The 16701-nt window shown below is 38.6% G+C and overlaps 1 protein-coding gene across 1 annotated transcript; it reads right to left on the bottom strand.

Moving 5' to 3' along the window:
• Positions 1 to 5096: 5096 nt before the first annotated feature.
• On the bottom strand, positions 5097 to 14967 carry LOC135109754 (V-type proton ATPase subunit C-like). Its single transcript, XM_064021357.1, is given in 11 exon segments — positions 5097 to 6729; positions 7273 to 7402; positions 8080 to 8177; positions 8636 to 8729; positions 9497 to 9603; positions 9605 to 9659; positions 10435 to 10533; positions 11346 to 11532; positions 12282 to 12435; positions 13513 to 13678; positions 14830 to 14967. Coding segments are annotated over 10 exon segments (1161 nt in total). The 5' UTR covers positions 13651 to 13678; positions 14830 to 14967; the 3' UTR covers positions 5097 to 6630.
• Between the last annotated feature and the right edge of the window lie 1734 nt (positions 14968 to 16701).

Raw genomic sequence — 16701 nt, 5'->3', positions numbered from 1 at the left:
CCTGAACCACCCCAGTAGCCTTCCAAAACAATGTATTTTCCTTTTACATCCATCCAAGCTTTTATCTGACATCCATACTTTTTTTTTCTTAACTCATCCAAACAGTGCCTGACAATATATCCTTCGTTTCTTATTCCAGCGTTCCCCTACGATCTCTAAACTATCACATTAGCTCCCTACAGTAATATACTCCCTCCTAACCTCACCAGCCGTACCAAACCATCCTAAAAACCCTTACAATATATCCTTTTTCATCCCTACTATACTAAACTACCCCAAAAAAATGCCTCAATAATCTAATTCTTCCATTCTAACGTCCCTCAGTCAACTTACTAGTCCCCTACAATATATCCTCTCCTATTCTTGTTCCCTCCTACCATCCTGAACCACCCTAGAAACCCCATAATAAACTTCCCTTCTTTTCACCCCTAGCTGCTCCCCCATACAATATACTCTCCTTCTCTACTCCCCACCTTTCTCTCCTCCTCCTCCTCCTCTTCCTAAATCATACCAAAAAACCCATCATAATAAGCTCCCCCTCGTTTCACCGCTAGCAGGTCTCAATACAATCAAACCCTCCCTCTTTACTCCCCACCTTCCCACCCCCATCTTCCTCCTCCTCCTCCTCCTCCCCCCACTTCCTCAAAATATGCCGGAAGACTCATCTCTGTCACTTCCTCTTCACCTGAGCTTCCTTCGTGTCAGGTTTTTAACTCTGCGTGAATGTGTGGTATTTGGTGCCTGACTGATTGACTATAAGGTGTCACAGCAACGGGATCATATGGGGCCTTAAATAAAGAGAGGAGTATATATCTAATTATCAGAAGAGGAAAGGTAAGTAGAGGAAGGTAAGTTTGTGATGTTAGTATGTTGGTATGTATGTTGTGATGTGCTGCCCTGGTTTTTGTTGTGATATTTGTGTGTGTGTGTGTGTGTGTGTTGAGGGGACAGGTTCTTGTGTGTGTGTGTGTGTGTGTGTGTGTGTGTGTGTGTGTGTGTGTGTGTGTGTGTGTGTGTGTGTGTGTGTGTGTGTGTGTGTTCCTGCCCTCTAACCTTGAGGAGAAGAAGGAAACAGAGGTTATCGCGACATACAATCTAGAATAATACATCTATCGTAATTACACACCTGACAAGACCTCACTTCTCCATACCTGGCGAGTCTTGCACCTGTATCTAGCACACTTACAGAGAAATGCATCGAAAAAAAAAAAAAAAGCCACACCTCCACACCTCTCTTTGTATAACTGCCAGTTCTTATGATTTTTTTTTCCATCACTCTCACGAACAAGTACTTATGAAAACCAAGCTTCTGCACTTTCCTCTCCGCACGTGACAGCCTTTGCGTCTCTCCACCACACTTGTAAGGGCAAACGTATCACTTGGCGTTACTATTATAATACTTCAAAGGGGAATACTTATGAAAACACGTGTAAAACTCCTACCTTGTTCCGTTCTGTATCTGAAAACTTGGGTATCATATTTTAAAAGGTATGCGCATCATTTGGCGTTACTATCACAATACTTAGGTCGGGAATGCTTATGAAAATACGTGTAAAAGCCACATCTATATACACTGTCTTCCGTTCTGCTTTGAAACGTTTGGAAATATGTATCATACTTTGAAGGAACACCCGCATCATTTGCCATTATAATACTCATGTCGGGAATACTTATGAAAACATTTGTAAAAACCACATTTCTATACACCTTCTTCCGTTCTACTTCTTTAAACGTTTGGGTCTATATATCATACTTATAAGAGAACACGTGTTATTTATCACTACTATGATGGGGAAAGATTACTACTACTACTACTACTGTACCTCACATTCCCTATCACCTCACCACACACACACACACACACGGGGATTTTATTGCAATGCTTTATTTACACCCTGTGAATACTAATGACCTAGACTTCAGTTGATTACGTCTTCCCTGCTCCCCTGACCCTCTCCTCCCTCCCTCCCGAACCTCTGCCCTCGTGACCTGAGCCGAGCTACGCATCTATAACCGAATCTGCGCTTGATGGAAGAAAATGCAATGTGTCCTTGAGAATATAACAGGAAACTGGGATCTTTTGAGTAAATAGCTAATGAAATACGGGTTTTCTCGTGATTCTGTGAAATTTTCAGTTAGTTGAAGGATGTTGAGGGAGGAAATGCAGTGTAGTTTTATTGGAAATGTGTCCCTGAGAATATCATAGAAAATGGAGGTCTCCCAGGTATAAGGGTGATGGTTATTGGGTTTTCTTGTAATAGTGATGGATTTTTTTAGTCTGTTGAAGGATGATGAGGGGAGAAGATGCAGTGCGTTGTTGTTTAAAGTGTGTCCTTGGGAATATTATTGGAAATGTGGGTTTGTTGAATAAATGGGTGATGAATTATGGGTTTTCTCGTAACATTCATGAAATATGAGTTTGTTGAAGGAAGTTAGAAGAAAATGCAGTGTAGTTTTATTGGAAGTGCGTCCTTGGAAATATTACAGAACATTTGAATTTACTGAGTATATGGGTGGTGAATTTTGGGTTTTCTCATACTATTACTGAAATTTTGAGTTTCTTGGAGGGAGAAAATATATTGTGTTCTTAAAAAAAAGTATCCTTGAGGGTTATATAGGAAATGTCGATCTATTGAATATATTGGTAAGAATTTACGTACAGAGCTATATATGTTTTCAATCTATATTCAAATACCCAACATAACTAGCAACAATACCCGAATGACTCATAACTAATCCGAACTTTTAAGGATAAACTTTACAGGACAAATTTAACGTTCTTTCCTTATCCAGACTCAAGATTTATTCCCCAGACAGTACAACGACAACACAAGCAGCGCGGCAACACACACACACACACGTAACAGAGCCAGACTTTGGGAGGATAATTTTCGCGAGTAGACACCCACGCACGCAGTTTCCGGTCCTTTAGCCTTTCCCTGAGGGTCCACCCACCACCAACATCACCACCACCGCCAGTACCACCATCACCGCTACGAGTAACCAGCACCACCGCCATCACTACCACCACCCTTTCGATTTTCACACATTAAAACTGCTTGCCTTTTAAAAACTTCCAGACACCCTAAAAGTTTTTTTTTTTTTTTCACTCCCAAACATATTGAAACTCTATACTCCTAAATACACCATGACAACATTTCTTTAGACTTCCAGACACACCCACGTAAACTCCTACTAACCATACTAATAATTATTATCAAAACTTCTGGTAACTTAGAGCCAAAACTAGTTAGGGGGAAATAAGAACTACTACCACCATCACCACCACACTTTCCACTTCTAAAACACTGAAAAAAAGGGAAAACGAAAATGTAAAACTCCCATTAACCATAATAATTTTCGATAAGACTGATAATAAAAGTAAACAAAAACAAACAGAATAAAATAAAAACAAAATAAAACTAATTAAAAACATGTTAGGAAAAAAATTAACGAAAAAGCGAAAATGCGTAGCTATGATCTCAAATTTCCTGTGGCTGATTTTCTCGTTCCTGATTGGCTGCGAGAGTATGACGTCATAAATAAGAACGCTGCTGATTGGTTGAAAAATTATGTTATTTAGGATGTGATGGGAAAGGGAACATGGGGAAACGGGATGAGAGCGGCGAATAAAGGGGATATAGGGGAGACAAATATAGGGGAGACAGATAAAAGGGGAGATATAGAGATAAAGGGAGAGATATAGGGTGATAGAAGAGAGGTACAGATATACATATTGATATACATGTAGGAATGCATAATGGGAAGGAAAGAGAGGGAGAGAGAGAGAGAGAGAGAGAGAGAGAGAGAGAGAGAGAGAGAGAGAGAGAGAGAGAGAGAGAGAGAGAGAGAGAGAGAGAGAGAGAGAGAGAGATAAACCACTGGCATCACAACTAAGGTCATATTCTGCAAGGAGGAGGAGGAGGAGGAGGAGGAGGAGGGAAAACACCAGAGGCAGATATAGCGTCCTCTTCCCTCCCCCACATCCGGTAGCCACACACACACACACACACCTGTTGTCTGCCACTCCACCCTCACACCTAACCGTCCAGTCATGATATTCTCTTTCTCTCTCTCTCTCTTGCCTCGACTCCTTATCTACTTTCTCATTATCAGTTCTCTCTCTGTCATTCGCTTGTTACTCTCTTTCTTCATTCTATACACGTTCCTCTCTCTCTCTCTCTCATTCCCTTCTCCTTTCTCTTAATTATTTTTTTCTTTCCTTTCGACTACCTCTCTTCCTTATTTGTCCATTTAATGTTGTTCTTTATTTCAAGATATTTTAGCACTATTTACATATACAAGAGGCAAATACATTCCTATCTCTGCCAAATGAATAAGGTTGGGTTGCCTTGCTGAATGGTTTCTAATGCTGCTAAGAGTGACCATGGAGTTCACTACACTGTTTAAAGGGGACACTCAAACCTTTATCATCTTGCATAGAAATCTGATGCCACAGGGAGGATGCTTATTGGGTTACAGTGCTTAAAGGGAGGACACAAACCTGCACTTGAATGGAATCTGATGCTGCTGAAAGGATGTGATACTGTTAAAAGGAGGACCAAGATCTTTAAATATGATAAGAAAAAAATGTTGTTTAGAAGGAGTGAAATCTTAAAGAAAAAAAAAAGGAAATAAAGTTGTTGGAGGAATAAAACCTTAAAAAAAATATTGATGATATTGTTTATAAGGATTGAGACCTTTAAATAAAAAAAAGGGATGCATGAAGGTTAAAAAGGATGAAAACCTTAAAAAAAATGAAGCTAATGAAGCTGTTTATAAGAACCAAAACCTTCCATAATAGGAGAGAGAGAGAGAGAGAGAGAGAGAGAGAGAGAGAGAGAGAGAGAGAGAGAGAGAGAGAGAGAGAGAGAGAGAGAGAGAGAGAGAGAGAGAGAGAGAGAGAGAGAGAGAGAGAGAGAGAGAGAGAGAGAGAGAGAGAGAGAATGATGCTGTATTGTTTAAAAGAATGGAGACCTAAAAAAAAAAAAATTCAGTTATTTAAAAGGAGCATCAAAACCATTAACAACAACAAACTAAGACTCAATACTGCCTCCAAGGGACTGAAGCTTTCACAATGGCAGAAAGACCAGTGGTTCATTTACACCATGTATATTCACATGTATAAGTACAACATAACAGTACATGCTTCTCTGTACACCAAGGACAATATACTGTATATATATAACCCATAAACTTTGTAATATATAATCTATCTATCTATCTATCTGCAACTCAAGATATTTAATTTAGATAAAAATATACAATATCAAATGCACGATCAGAAACCACATTTTTTTTGGAGTCTCTTCCCTCACTCCCTTCTGCTCCGCCATGCTTCATACAAAGACTGCCACATGTCGGCCTGATGGCTTCCTGCAGCTTCCCTTGTGTTCTCATGTTTCTGTGCCGCCTGTGCCAAGGTGAACCTCCACACAACACTTACAGACACAGGAGCAATACAGAGCTTCTGATGGTTTTATTGTCTCATTGGTATATCTAAAACAGCAGACTTCTGTATTTCTTCCTATCTTTGACTTGAACTGTTTCCAGAAGGAGGTTTCAAGATGTTTATTTTCAAAATCTGGATGGCCCTTTTGACTTCACTCTTCTGGGAACTGGCATCTTCAGTGAACCTTTTTTTCAGAGCCTCTGTGTTGTCCTAGGCCAGAGTCTCACCTTACATAAAAGCCTTGATAACCAGTCTATCTTCAGAGCTATATGTAAATGCTACCAGTATACCAATAAACAATATCACGATACTCTTACGAGTCATACAACCCTTAGGAAAGGAACAGATGAGGGTTCTACAACAGGCAGCCCCAAATATATCTTGCTTGGGTCTCCTGAAGGCTAGAACTACAAAGACTGATGCAGGTGAATGTTTGGATGTCAATGGTAACCTTAGTGGAATGTTATGTGTGTTGTCCAGTGCATGTAGCATTTCCACCGGTGCAAGTAATGACAATGAATAGACTCACCAAAAAGACTTGGAAATAAAAGAATAGGTAGCAGCCTTTTGTCTTTATACACAAGCAAGGAAAGGAAGTCCTGTACACAACCACAAGATGAATGACCCCACATGACCTTGTTCTATCTAAAACTCTACTATGGGATAGCCCGATGAGTCTGAGGAGAGAGACAGGGAGAGACAGAGACAGGGAGAGACAGACAGAGAGAGAAGTATGAGTGTTATCTGGAATGTATACTTAACTTCTCTTTAACACTCAAGACACGGTTGGGTCACATGATAGATAACCGTTACTGCCACAACACATAATAACAACAAGTAGTAACACTCGATTCACACTTTCTTTCTACATAAATATTTGGCCCTGGAAATTACACTCTTCTTTACAGCTGTACATAATATCGGGAGTATGTATGTATGTATTGTATTGCAACTTAAGTCATCATTTTTGTGCAGGAAACTTAACATCATAGACCAAATCTTATCACTTCATTAAAATTTTCACTTTAGGCACAAAGGCTCAAAAAAATTCTATATCAACAACATTCTTGGGGTAAAACTGAATGCTTACTATAACAAGTCTAAATTAACTCCCTGTCAGTGGGTTCCAACACTACAAACCCACCTGGCACTCCTACGGCTGTGTATAAATAGCAAGCTTATGGCCGGTGCTCCCCAATCATGTCAGTGTTGATCTTGAAGTAGACATAAGGGTAGTACTCGCTGGTGTTGAAGCCCAGGCCAGGAATATCAACAGTCTGTGGGAGAAGAGAGCAAAAGAGTGCAGTGGTTTACATGTGATGTCTTAGGGGGTGTCAGCAGTCTGGCATGGGAGAAGGAAAGAGTGTAACAGTTTAGGGGATATCAACAGGCTATGGAAAAGAGGAAAAGACGTCAATAGTTTAAGCAAAATTATTACGCATCAAGAAAGCAATGGGGATATCAACAGTCTGTGGTATGGGAAAGGGAAAGATGTCAGTAGTTTAAGTGAAAGTTTTACTAGTTAAGAAAGCAATGGGAATGTCACCAGCCTGTGGGAGGAGAGAAGGAAGAGTGCAGTTGTTTACTGAAAATGTTACTAAAAAGGCAAGACAGACTGCCCACAGTCTTTGAGTTCTTATGTTTCAGCCTTTTCTCAATACTCCCCTGCAAATCCACAACACAGTCACATAAAACCTTAACCCTATGAACCTAACCAACACCTGTGACAAATAAAACTAACCAGCAATATACAACAAAGAATTAAGTACAACAGCATACTTCAACTCCTCTAAACATTTCCCTCTGAGCAGCAGGCTCACCTCGCCAACGCCACCTGTGGCAGAGGAGTCGAGGTGGCTGTACAGCTGGTTGAGGATGTCCCGCAGCCTCTTGATGCTCTTCTTGTTGGGGTGGATCAGGATGGCCTGGAAATTCACTGGCAGGCCGTACCTTTGTGTGAAGAGTGGTGCATCATGTTCAGTGATTCAGTCGACCAGATGGCAAATATAGTTATAGCTAGACACTGAGTAACATACCACACTTCCTTTTAGAGTTCTCCTTTCATCTTGTCTGCTAAAAATCTATCAGTTAGCAGGTTTTATATTATAAGTCATACACATGAGAAAAATCCAAAACACGGTGGAGAGTGGTACAACTGTACATGTCCACAAATTGGAGGTTAAATATATGTTAAATCCTTTTAGAGTTCTCCTTCCATCTCATCTGCTAAGAATCTCATTCATCAGACTTTATAAGGAGACTGTATGCAGATCAGTTTATATGACTGAGGAAAACATTAAACAAAGTGGAAATGAGAACAGTATAACAATACATACACAGAAATAAGAGATTGTACATGTATATAACATCCATTTAGTTTCCCTATCAATCAGTCATCAGGTTTTATATGACTGTCAGTAGATCATGACATAAGATCAAGGAAAACACATAACAATAGAAATGAGAGCAACATAACTATAAAATATACATAAATTAGCACTGTATAAAATAGCTGAAAGTTTAGGGATGTGCAACCAGCACCACCAGTTTCAATATAAGCCAGAGGATGAGAGGGACAGTTAGCTAAGGGGAGCAGGAACATGTAAGGAAGGAAAGCAGTGCCTCACCTGAGCACAGACTCCACAAACACTCTGATGGCCTTGACGTGGATCCAGCAGATGAAACACTCGCTGAAGTTCACTTTGAGCCAACGCACGAGGGGACCCTGGAGAGAGAGAGAGAGAGAGAGAGAGAGAGAGAGAGAGAGAGAGAGAGAGAGAGAGAGAGAGAGAGAGAGAGAGAGAGAGAGAGAGAGAGAGAGAGAGAGAGAGAGAGAGAGAGAGAGAGAGAGAGAGAGAGAGAGAGAGAGAGAGAGAGAGAGAGAGAGTTAATAAACATATAAACCTATTAAGAAAAATTATCCATGAGCCATAAGGGGATTCTAAGAGGAGAAAGTGAGGAAAGAGAAACTGATCAACAAACAGACCAACACACTAAAAGAAAAGAACAAAAAGAGCACCATTTGCAGTTCTAAGGCTAAAGAAAGTACAAATTTCCTCACAAAAGGAGATGGAGGAACTGAAAAAACAGATTGATTAACAACATAAAGAATATAGAAACATTATCAGCTATTATAAAATTAAAGAATGTCAAGATTTCCTCAATCAATCTCTAAGGACTCACAAAATAACGCTTCTTGTCGTTGATCAGCTTGGAGAGTTCGTTCTTGCCTGCTGTCAGCTCCTCCTCATTGTAAGTAAATTCTCGCACAATGAACCTGAAGACGACCACCACAGGATTTAGTAAGTGGAACCTTGCACAATGAAAGACAATGAACACAAGAACTGCTACGTGAACTCTTGCACAATGACTAACTTAGCTTCTATCTATTTAATAATATATTTTCAATCATCTTGTATGTACTCAATGAATTTCTTTAGATTAACTTGTCTATACCTCTCTGAAAATAAGATCACCATTATTAACATTCATATAGGCAATGGAAAGACACATTCACTCAAAATAAAAAAAAGGGAAAATAGGATTATCTCTATTATCATCATATGGAAAGTAGCAATAACCAAAAATAAAAAGAGAAAATAAGATTATCATTATTAATATTATGACATGGGAAACCAAACAGATCCCAAACAAAAAAAGAGAAAACAAGATTATCACAACTAATATTCACACAGGCAACAGATTTAAGTTACCTTGTCTACACATCTAAGTGAAAACAAGATTATCACCATTATCACTGGCAATGGAAACTCAAACACTAACCAAAAACAAAAAAATGAGAATAAGATTACCATTATTAATATTCACACAAGCAATGTAGAGCCACACTAACAAAAAAAAAAAAAAAAAAAAAAAAATACAAATATTCACACAGATACTAGATTATTAACATCACAGCCAATGGACCCTCAAACAGACCCAAAACAAAAGAGTGAGGGCAAGATTACCACTATTAACATTATCACTGGCAATGCAAAAAACCCAAACACTGACTACCAAACAAAAGCACACTGTCGCACTCACTTGTTCTCCCGAGCGTGGAGTTTATACTCGTCAACCACCTTGGAGAAGAGAGTGACGGTGTAGAGGCCATGGTCACTGTCCTCGAAGATCAAGCGGGAGGACCGGGGGTACCACCATATCAGACAGATGTTCATACTTGGCCTGCCAGTCGGTGTAGAAGGCCCTAAAATGGTGAGGGTGGTGTCATCATTGCTGCTTTAGTTTAATGTCCTTATTAGTGTTAATGTGAAAGTGGTGTGCCCTGTCTTGCATACCCCCTCATTGGAGAGGCATCCTTGATATAAGTATGCATTTTGTTTCCTTGGGCAGTTTATGAGTGTGGTGAAAGTGGTGTCATCATTGTTGCTTAGTTTAATGTTCTTTTTCCTTTTCTTTATAAGCTTGGGTGGTTTATGAGTCCCTGGTGAAAGTGTAGTTATCACTGACAAGTACTATAGGTGGTGAGGGTGTGGTCATCATTGTCACTTCAACATCCTTATTCTTTTCCTTACAGGGTTGCACAGTATACGAGTCTCCAGTGAAAGTGCAGTCATTAAAATTATTGTTTCACTTAACATTCTTATTTATGAGGTTGGATGGATTATGAGTCTCTGATGAAGGTGCAGAGTCATGGACAGTCATGGATAACAATAAGTGTCATTCATTACTGGTGTTGTGAAACAGTTCTCGGGTGAGGGATTACTAAGAGGAGGGCTAAGATTAAGAAGAGAGATCTTGAGGAGACACTGTTTTCTGAAGTATGATTCACAATAGACAGGAAGATTTAAGAGATATACATTCACTCTTTTAATAAACAGAAATACTGACTGTTTCCTAAAGTATGATTTGTAACAGCCAAGATGTAAGACAGACACATTCACTCACTTAATACAAAAGAAATATTTGACCTTTTTTGTGAAATAACAGTAACAGATACCAACTTGTATCCATCCACTCACTTGGGCACCACCACTAGCAATGTCACCAGGTACTCGCTGTTCTGCACAAAGTCCTCCTTCTTCACCAGGTCACCCAGGTTGCGGGTCAGCAGGCTGCCACTGAGGGAGACATTGAAGCATTGAAACTTATCTTTCACCAGTATTTGTACATGATTGATATTGTGCAGGGTTTTCAAGACACACTAATAGCTCTTTTTGAAACAAACAGCTTTTAAGGCAAAGTTTTTGAAGAATGATTACAAAATACAAAATAATTACAAAATAAAGAAAATATAACACAATATATAAAAATAAAAATTGCAACCATTTTTCTGACATCATTACTAAAGGATGGACTAAGGATGTCCAGTGTAAAAGGGGACAGGTGAGTGTCACTGGAGAAGAGAAGCCAGTTAGCTACAAGACTGTGTTGAGTTGAGAGATGGAAGAATTAGTTTTGAGGCACTGAATAAGATGGAAGAGGGAATAGTAAGTTAGAAGGTTGTGCCAAGCTGATAGATGGAGGATACAAGTTTTTGAGCCACTGAACAACACAAAGTTTCAGAAAATTACCATTTCCCCACATCAAAAATTCAACACATATATACATTTGTTTCCAACATCAACACATGAAAACATTCCCTCCATCACATTAACTCAATACATACGTTTGTTTCTCACGTCAACATGCAAATATCCACTTTCTATTTCCCACAATGACACATTTAACCTTACATCTGTTTCCACATTTACAAGTAAGCATTCCCCTCATTTTCTCTGACTCAAAACCTACATTTGTTTCTACATTAAAACATGTAAACATTCCCTTCTTATTTTCCCAAATCAACACACACAAACTCATTTCCTTCCTATCTCCCCACACCACCACTATCGCATTACTACTTCCCCACAGTAACACACTCAACACCTACGTTTGTTTCCTCTCCATGTTGGCGAGGTTTGACTTGAGGTTGTTGTAGTTGGCAGATTTGGACTTGAGGTCATTCTCAATCTGGGTGACCTGGTTGTTGATGGCGTCCACGATGCCTCGGAGGGACTGCTTGATGGGGAACTTGGCCATCTCCCACTGGAATCGAGTCAGGTAGGTGGCCAGGTCCACTGTGCGGGGAAAGGGAGGGTGTTATGGAATGCTGGGTGTTTGGATCTGTTTTGCAATTGTTACCTTAGAAAGAACTCATTGGATGCTTGAAAATTTACTTACTATTGTTACTTTGCTGTTGTTAATGGTGTTTTGTGCTTTGTTGCTGTCACTTTGAAAACAACTGGTGCCTTGGGTGCTCAGAACCTTTACTCCCTAGCATTACCTTGGAAGGAAGAGGCGTTTTGCTACTGCTTTCTTCAAAAGAACTGGCTGAGGGCTTGGAACTTAACTTGTAAGGTTACCATGCAATGCAGTTATTGGAGAGAGAGAGAGAGACGAGAAGAGAGAAAAAAAAAAAAAAAATCAAAGTGAAATTCCCAAACCAAAAAAATTTAAATAAACAAAATAAATAAATAAATGGGTAAGAAAATTATACAAATGCAGTACTCAATGAAGAAAAATTAAACTAGTGAATTAATTGAATATATGAATAAAAGACACTCATGGTTCTAACTCAAAATAAAATAAAAAAATATAGAAAATTTGACAAATGCAAAACTCAATCAAAACAACAAAAAAAGACTAAAATAAATAAACAGACAAGTAAATAATAATAATAATAATAATAATAATAATAATAATAATAACAATAATAATAATAATAATAATAATAATAATAATAATAACAACAACAACAACAACACAAATGCAGTTCATAACAAAAGCCCCAAAACAAAACAGCCCAACACAACACCCCAGCCCTTACTCTGGTTAGCAAGGAGGTTCTCAGCCAGCTTGTCCCTCTGGTCCTCCAGCACCTCGCCCAGGTAACCGGCCATCTTGCGAGTCACACCCTCTACGTAGGTGTCCAACTTGGCCAGGTCATCGCTCAGGCCCACCAGCTGGTCCAGTGTGCCCACCTGAGGGATGGTGCAATGGATGGGTCATTCGTATTACAGGGTGTCCGAACGTTATGCCTGAGTTCTGTTTCTACACCAAGTTGTAAACTGATTTTCGGCATAGATCAGAACCAGCCTAAGTAAGTGCCTACCAGAACGTCACTCCTCTATGCTAATGCTGCAGTACTGTAAAATCATAAGGACATAAGAACATAACTACTGTACAAAAAAAAGGACATACAGTAAAATGTAATGAAGTAATGAAATAAATCAGAAACAAAAAACTATCAGCAAAGAGAAATATACAGGGACAAGCACTGCCAGCATTATAACCATGAGAAGCTGCAAGTCGAGCCTGTCATAAACTAAAGACTTCCTATGGTGTTGTAGCTATAGTGGTGGTGGTGGTGTAGTAGTATTGTTGTACTGTAGTAGTAGTAGTAGAAGTAACATACAAAACATAACACTGATTTTTTTTCTTATGACAGCAAGTGGTAGTGAAAGAATAACACACAGAACAAATAAAACACTGCAAACTTCAATAATTCCTGAAAAAAAAATCAAAGAACAGAGTAATAAAAGCACACAGCAAAATAAAATCCTTAAAAAAATACATGAAGGGAAGAACAGAGTAATAAAACAAACTGAAAAAAATATAACAATCCCAGAAAAATAAATAGATAAATGAATAACAAAGTAATAAAACAAACAAAAATATAACAGTCTCTTATATATATTTAAAAAAAAAGCACAGATCAGAATAATAAATAAAACAAACTGCAAAAATCAAATAATACCTGAAAAAAATAAAACCAAAGAACAGACAAAATACTAAAAAAAAATAAATAAATAAAAAAAAAAAAAATATATATATATACAAGTCCCAGATAAAAAAAAATAATAATAAAAACAAAGCAAAATTTCAACATAAAAAATAAACCATGACAAAAAAGCACACTTAAAAAAAAGAAAGAAAAAAAAATACACAGAACAAAATTGACATCAGAATAAATCAAGAAAGAAAACAGACAAAAAAACATCAAATCACAAATTCACTATAACACACACACACACACATACACTCTCTCTCTCTCTCACCTTCAGGTCTGGGAGGTGGAACTTGTGGTTGACGCAGAGTCCATTCTGTGCCGAGGTGAGGTTGTTCATCTTCTCCCATGTCTGCTGGCACGTCTTGTCCCCTGGCGCAGAGATCAGCCAGTACTCTGTTGATGCCATGGCAGCGGCGGCGGCCTTCTACACAAGCCTGGGGAGTAGCAACAATAATAATAATGAAAATGATAATAGTAATAATAATAATAATAATGATCTATCTATGCTTCTATCTAAATACCAGGCCAGCTATCCCATGCAGGGCGACCTAGACAAGTAACATACACTCATACACTAATAAAAATAACAATAATAATAATCTATCTATCTATCTATATACCAGCACTCAAACAAGTGTTGGGCCAGACAAAGTACAACACAGTCACACACACATCATTCTTACTCTTGGGCCAGTCAGCCCCTGGTGGAAAGGGATAATAACAGTAATAATAATAATAATAATAATAATAATAATAATAATAATAATAATAATAATAATAATCTGTCTATATACCAGGGCAGCAATCCCACACAGAGCAACTCAAGCAAAGCACCACACACACACACACACACACACACACACACACACACACACACACACACACACACCATGCACATTTTAGCCCAACTGCCCTGTGGTGGAAAGGGACAGTCTCGTGGACCACCCTACTACACTCCAGGAGGTTAGGCATAGCACAGCTGACCACATAATTCCACACCACATAATAATAATAATAATAATAATAATAATAATAATAATAATAATAACAATAATAATACATTGTAATCTTAACTAAACATACTTAATAGAACCTTACCAACCCTATCTTAAAAATGGAATAAAATAGAATAATAAGTAAAGCTATCAGAACCAGATGAATTATATTAACTAGGATGCCAAACCTAACCTAACCTTCCCAAAACAAGCTTATAAAAACAAAACAAAACAAAACCAATATAAAATAAATCTAACCTAAATAGAGAGGCAGAACAAAAAATAAATTAATAAAATAAAAATGAACAAAGAATATTATACTATTTACAATACCAAAACCTACACTATCCTAACACAACCTAACCTTCCAAAAACAACCTAAAAACAAAAACCAGTCAATATAAACTCAATAAAATAAACTTCCTTTACAAAATCACCAAGTCACACAGACACCAAAGAATCTAGGTCTCACTTCCCACCCTCATATTATCCTTCTTAATAACTGATGGAGGAAATTAACAACATATACTGATGTACTAATGACATATCGAGTTCCTGTGTTAGTTTAAGGGAGCTGCAGTGTATCTTACCCGGAGAGAATAGGGAAAATATGAGGGTGTGTGGATCCCAGTGACAGGTTGAGCCAAGCTTCGATCGTGCACATGACATCCCAGAGACACCTAGCGGCCAGTCCTTACACTCATATACCCTCCCTTGTTTCTCCTTATCTAAGACTCTACTTCCAAATTTCGTGTTTTATAAAGTTATCTAAATTCAACTGATGTTTATTGATGTAACAATCGAGTCAAATAATAAGGTTAATGGGGAGATATTAAATAAGATGTCATGGTTTTGTGACTCCTCAGAAATGGTGGTAAACAAGATTGGGTTTTTGGGAAATTTTTGTTTTAATTTTGATATATTTAGGTTAGTAATCATAGGTGTCATTCGGGGGGTGAGACAGGGGACAAGTCCCCTCCTTTTTTTAAAAGTTGGGTGGACAATATATCACCACTGACGGAACAAGGGGTGCAAAAGCGGGGGTCACTTGTGGGGGGGCACAGATAATTACGGAGGGAATGGGGCACTATAATATATATATATATATATATATATATATATATATATATATATATATATATATATATATATATATATATATATATATATATATATATATATATCTGTGTGTGTGTGTGTGCGCGAAGACAGAGACAGTAATTAGGCTAATATTAGTAACGGTAGATAATAAACAAGATGTACTTTTGTTGTACAGATGGCTCCATACTTGATGAAATAGTTTTCCTACTCAAGCGATTTTAATAGGTAAATATCATTGGTCAGAAGTCGTGACGTGTAAATTAAGCCACACCTTTCTCAACCGTACTCCATGTCCGCCTCCCCACCCAACTCACTCCTTGTTTCTGTATTTATCATACCCCTCTCCCCGTCTCCTCCATCTAATTCTCTCTCTCTCTCTCTCTCTCTCTCTCTCTCTCTCTCTCTCTCTCTCTCTCTCTCTCTCTCTCTCTCTCTCTGATAATTGAGATTTTTTGGAAATAAAAACTAAAAATCCTGGTATTTACGATTACTTTGTTAAAATTGTAATGGCAGGACAGCTTCTTGTATCTTTAATTTTTCCCTTGCTTTCCAGTAACTAATCCGTAAGACCATAGGAATGTTGCCCTCTCACCGTCATCCTTGCCGTGATCCAAGCTCCAAGCTATGCGTAGTGTGTGTGTGTGTGTGTGTGTGTGTGTGTGTGTGTGTGTGTGTGTGTGTGTGTGTGTGTGGTGTTTTATACTGTCCTGAATGCACAGGTTAAAAGAGAGAGAGATAAATAGATAGATAGATAGATAGATAGATAGATAGATAGATAGATAGAGAGAGAGAGAGAGAGAGAGAGAGAGAGAGAGAGAGAGAGAGAGAGAGAGAGAGAGAGAGAGAGAGAGAACCCTCATCCATTCCTCCTCCCTTCTTCCTCCTCCACCTCCATTCCTCATTTTCTGCTTCTCCTCCACCTCCATCCCTCATTTATTCCTCCTGCTCCTCCTACTGCTACTATTACTATTACCACCACTCTCACCTATCCTCCACCTCCACCTCCATCTCTCCTTCCATTTTTCATTTATTCGTCCTCCTCCTACTCAACAACTGTCTACACATCTTATTTTGGAGAACACCTAGAAATACTTGGGAAACGCTGCAAATTGAGGGGTATATTGACGAACAGACGCGGGCAGGGACGAGGGGAGGTCTGGGTCCTGATGTTTTCACAGTGGGCGCTCTGAACGGCTGCAACATGCACTTTATTTAAGGCTTATTTGGGGCAATTTGGGGGTTATTTGTCTATTTTCGTCGTTAATTCTGGTTTTCCTTCACATCTGAGTCTGGAAACACACGGAGGCTTAGCTAAATATTGACGTACAGGCAGGGAAGGAAAATGTCCCTCTCGGCTCTTA

Source organism: Scylla paramamosain, chromosome 19 (assembly GCF_035594125.1).
Source record: "Scylla paramamosain isolate STU-SP2022 chromosome 19, ASM3559412v1, whole genome shotgun sequence".
Taxonomy (NCBI): domain Eukaryota; kingdom Metazoa; phylum Arthropoda; class Malacostraca; order Decapoda; family Portunidae; genus Scylla; species Scylla paramamosain.
The sequence above is the reverse complement of the archived record's forward strand: the minus strand, read 5'-3'. Positions and strand labels throughout refer to the sequence as shown.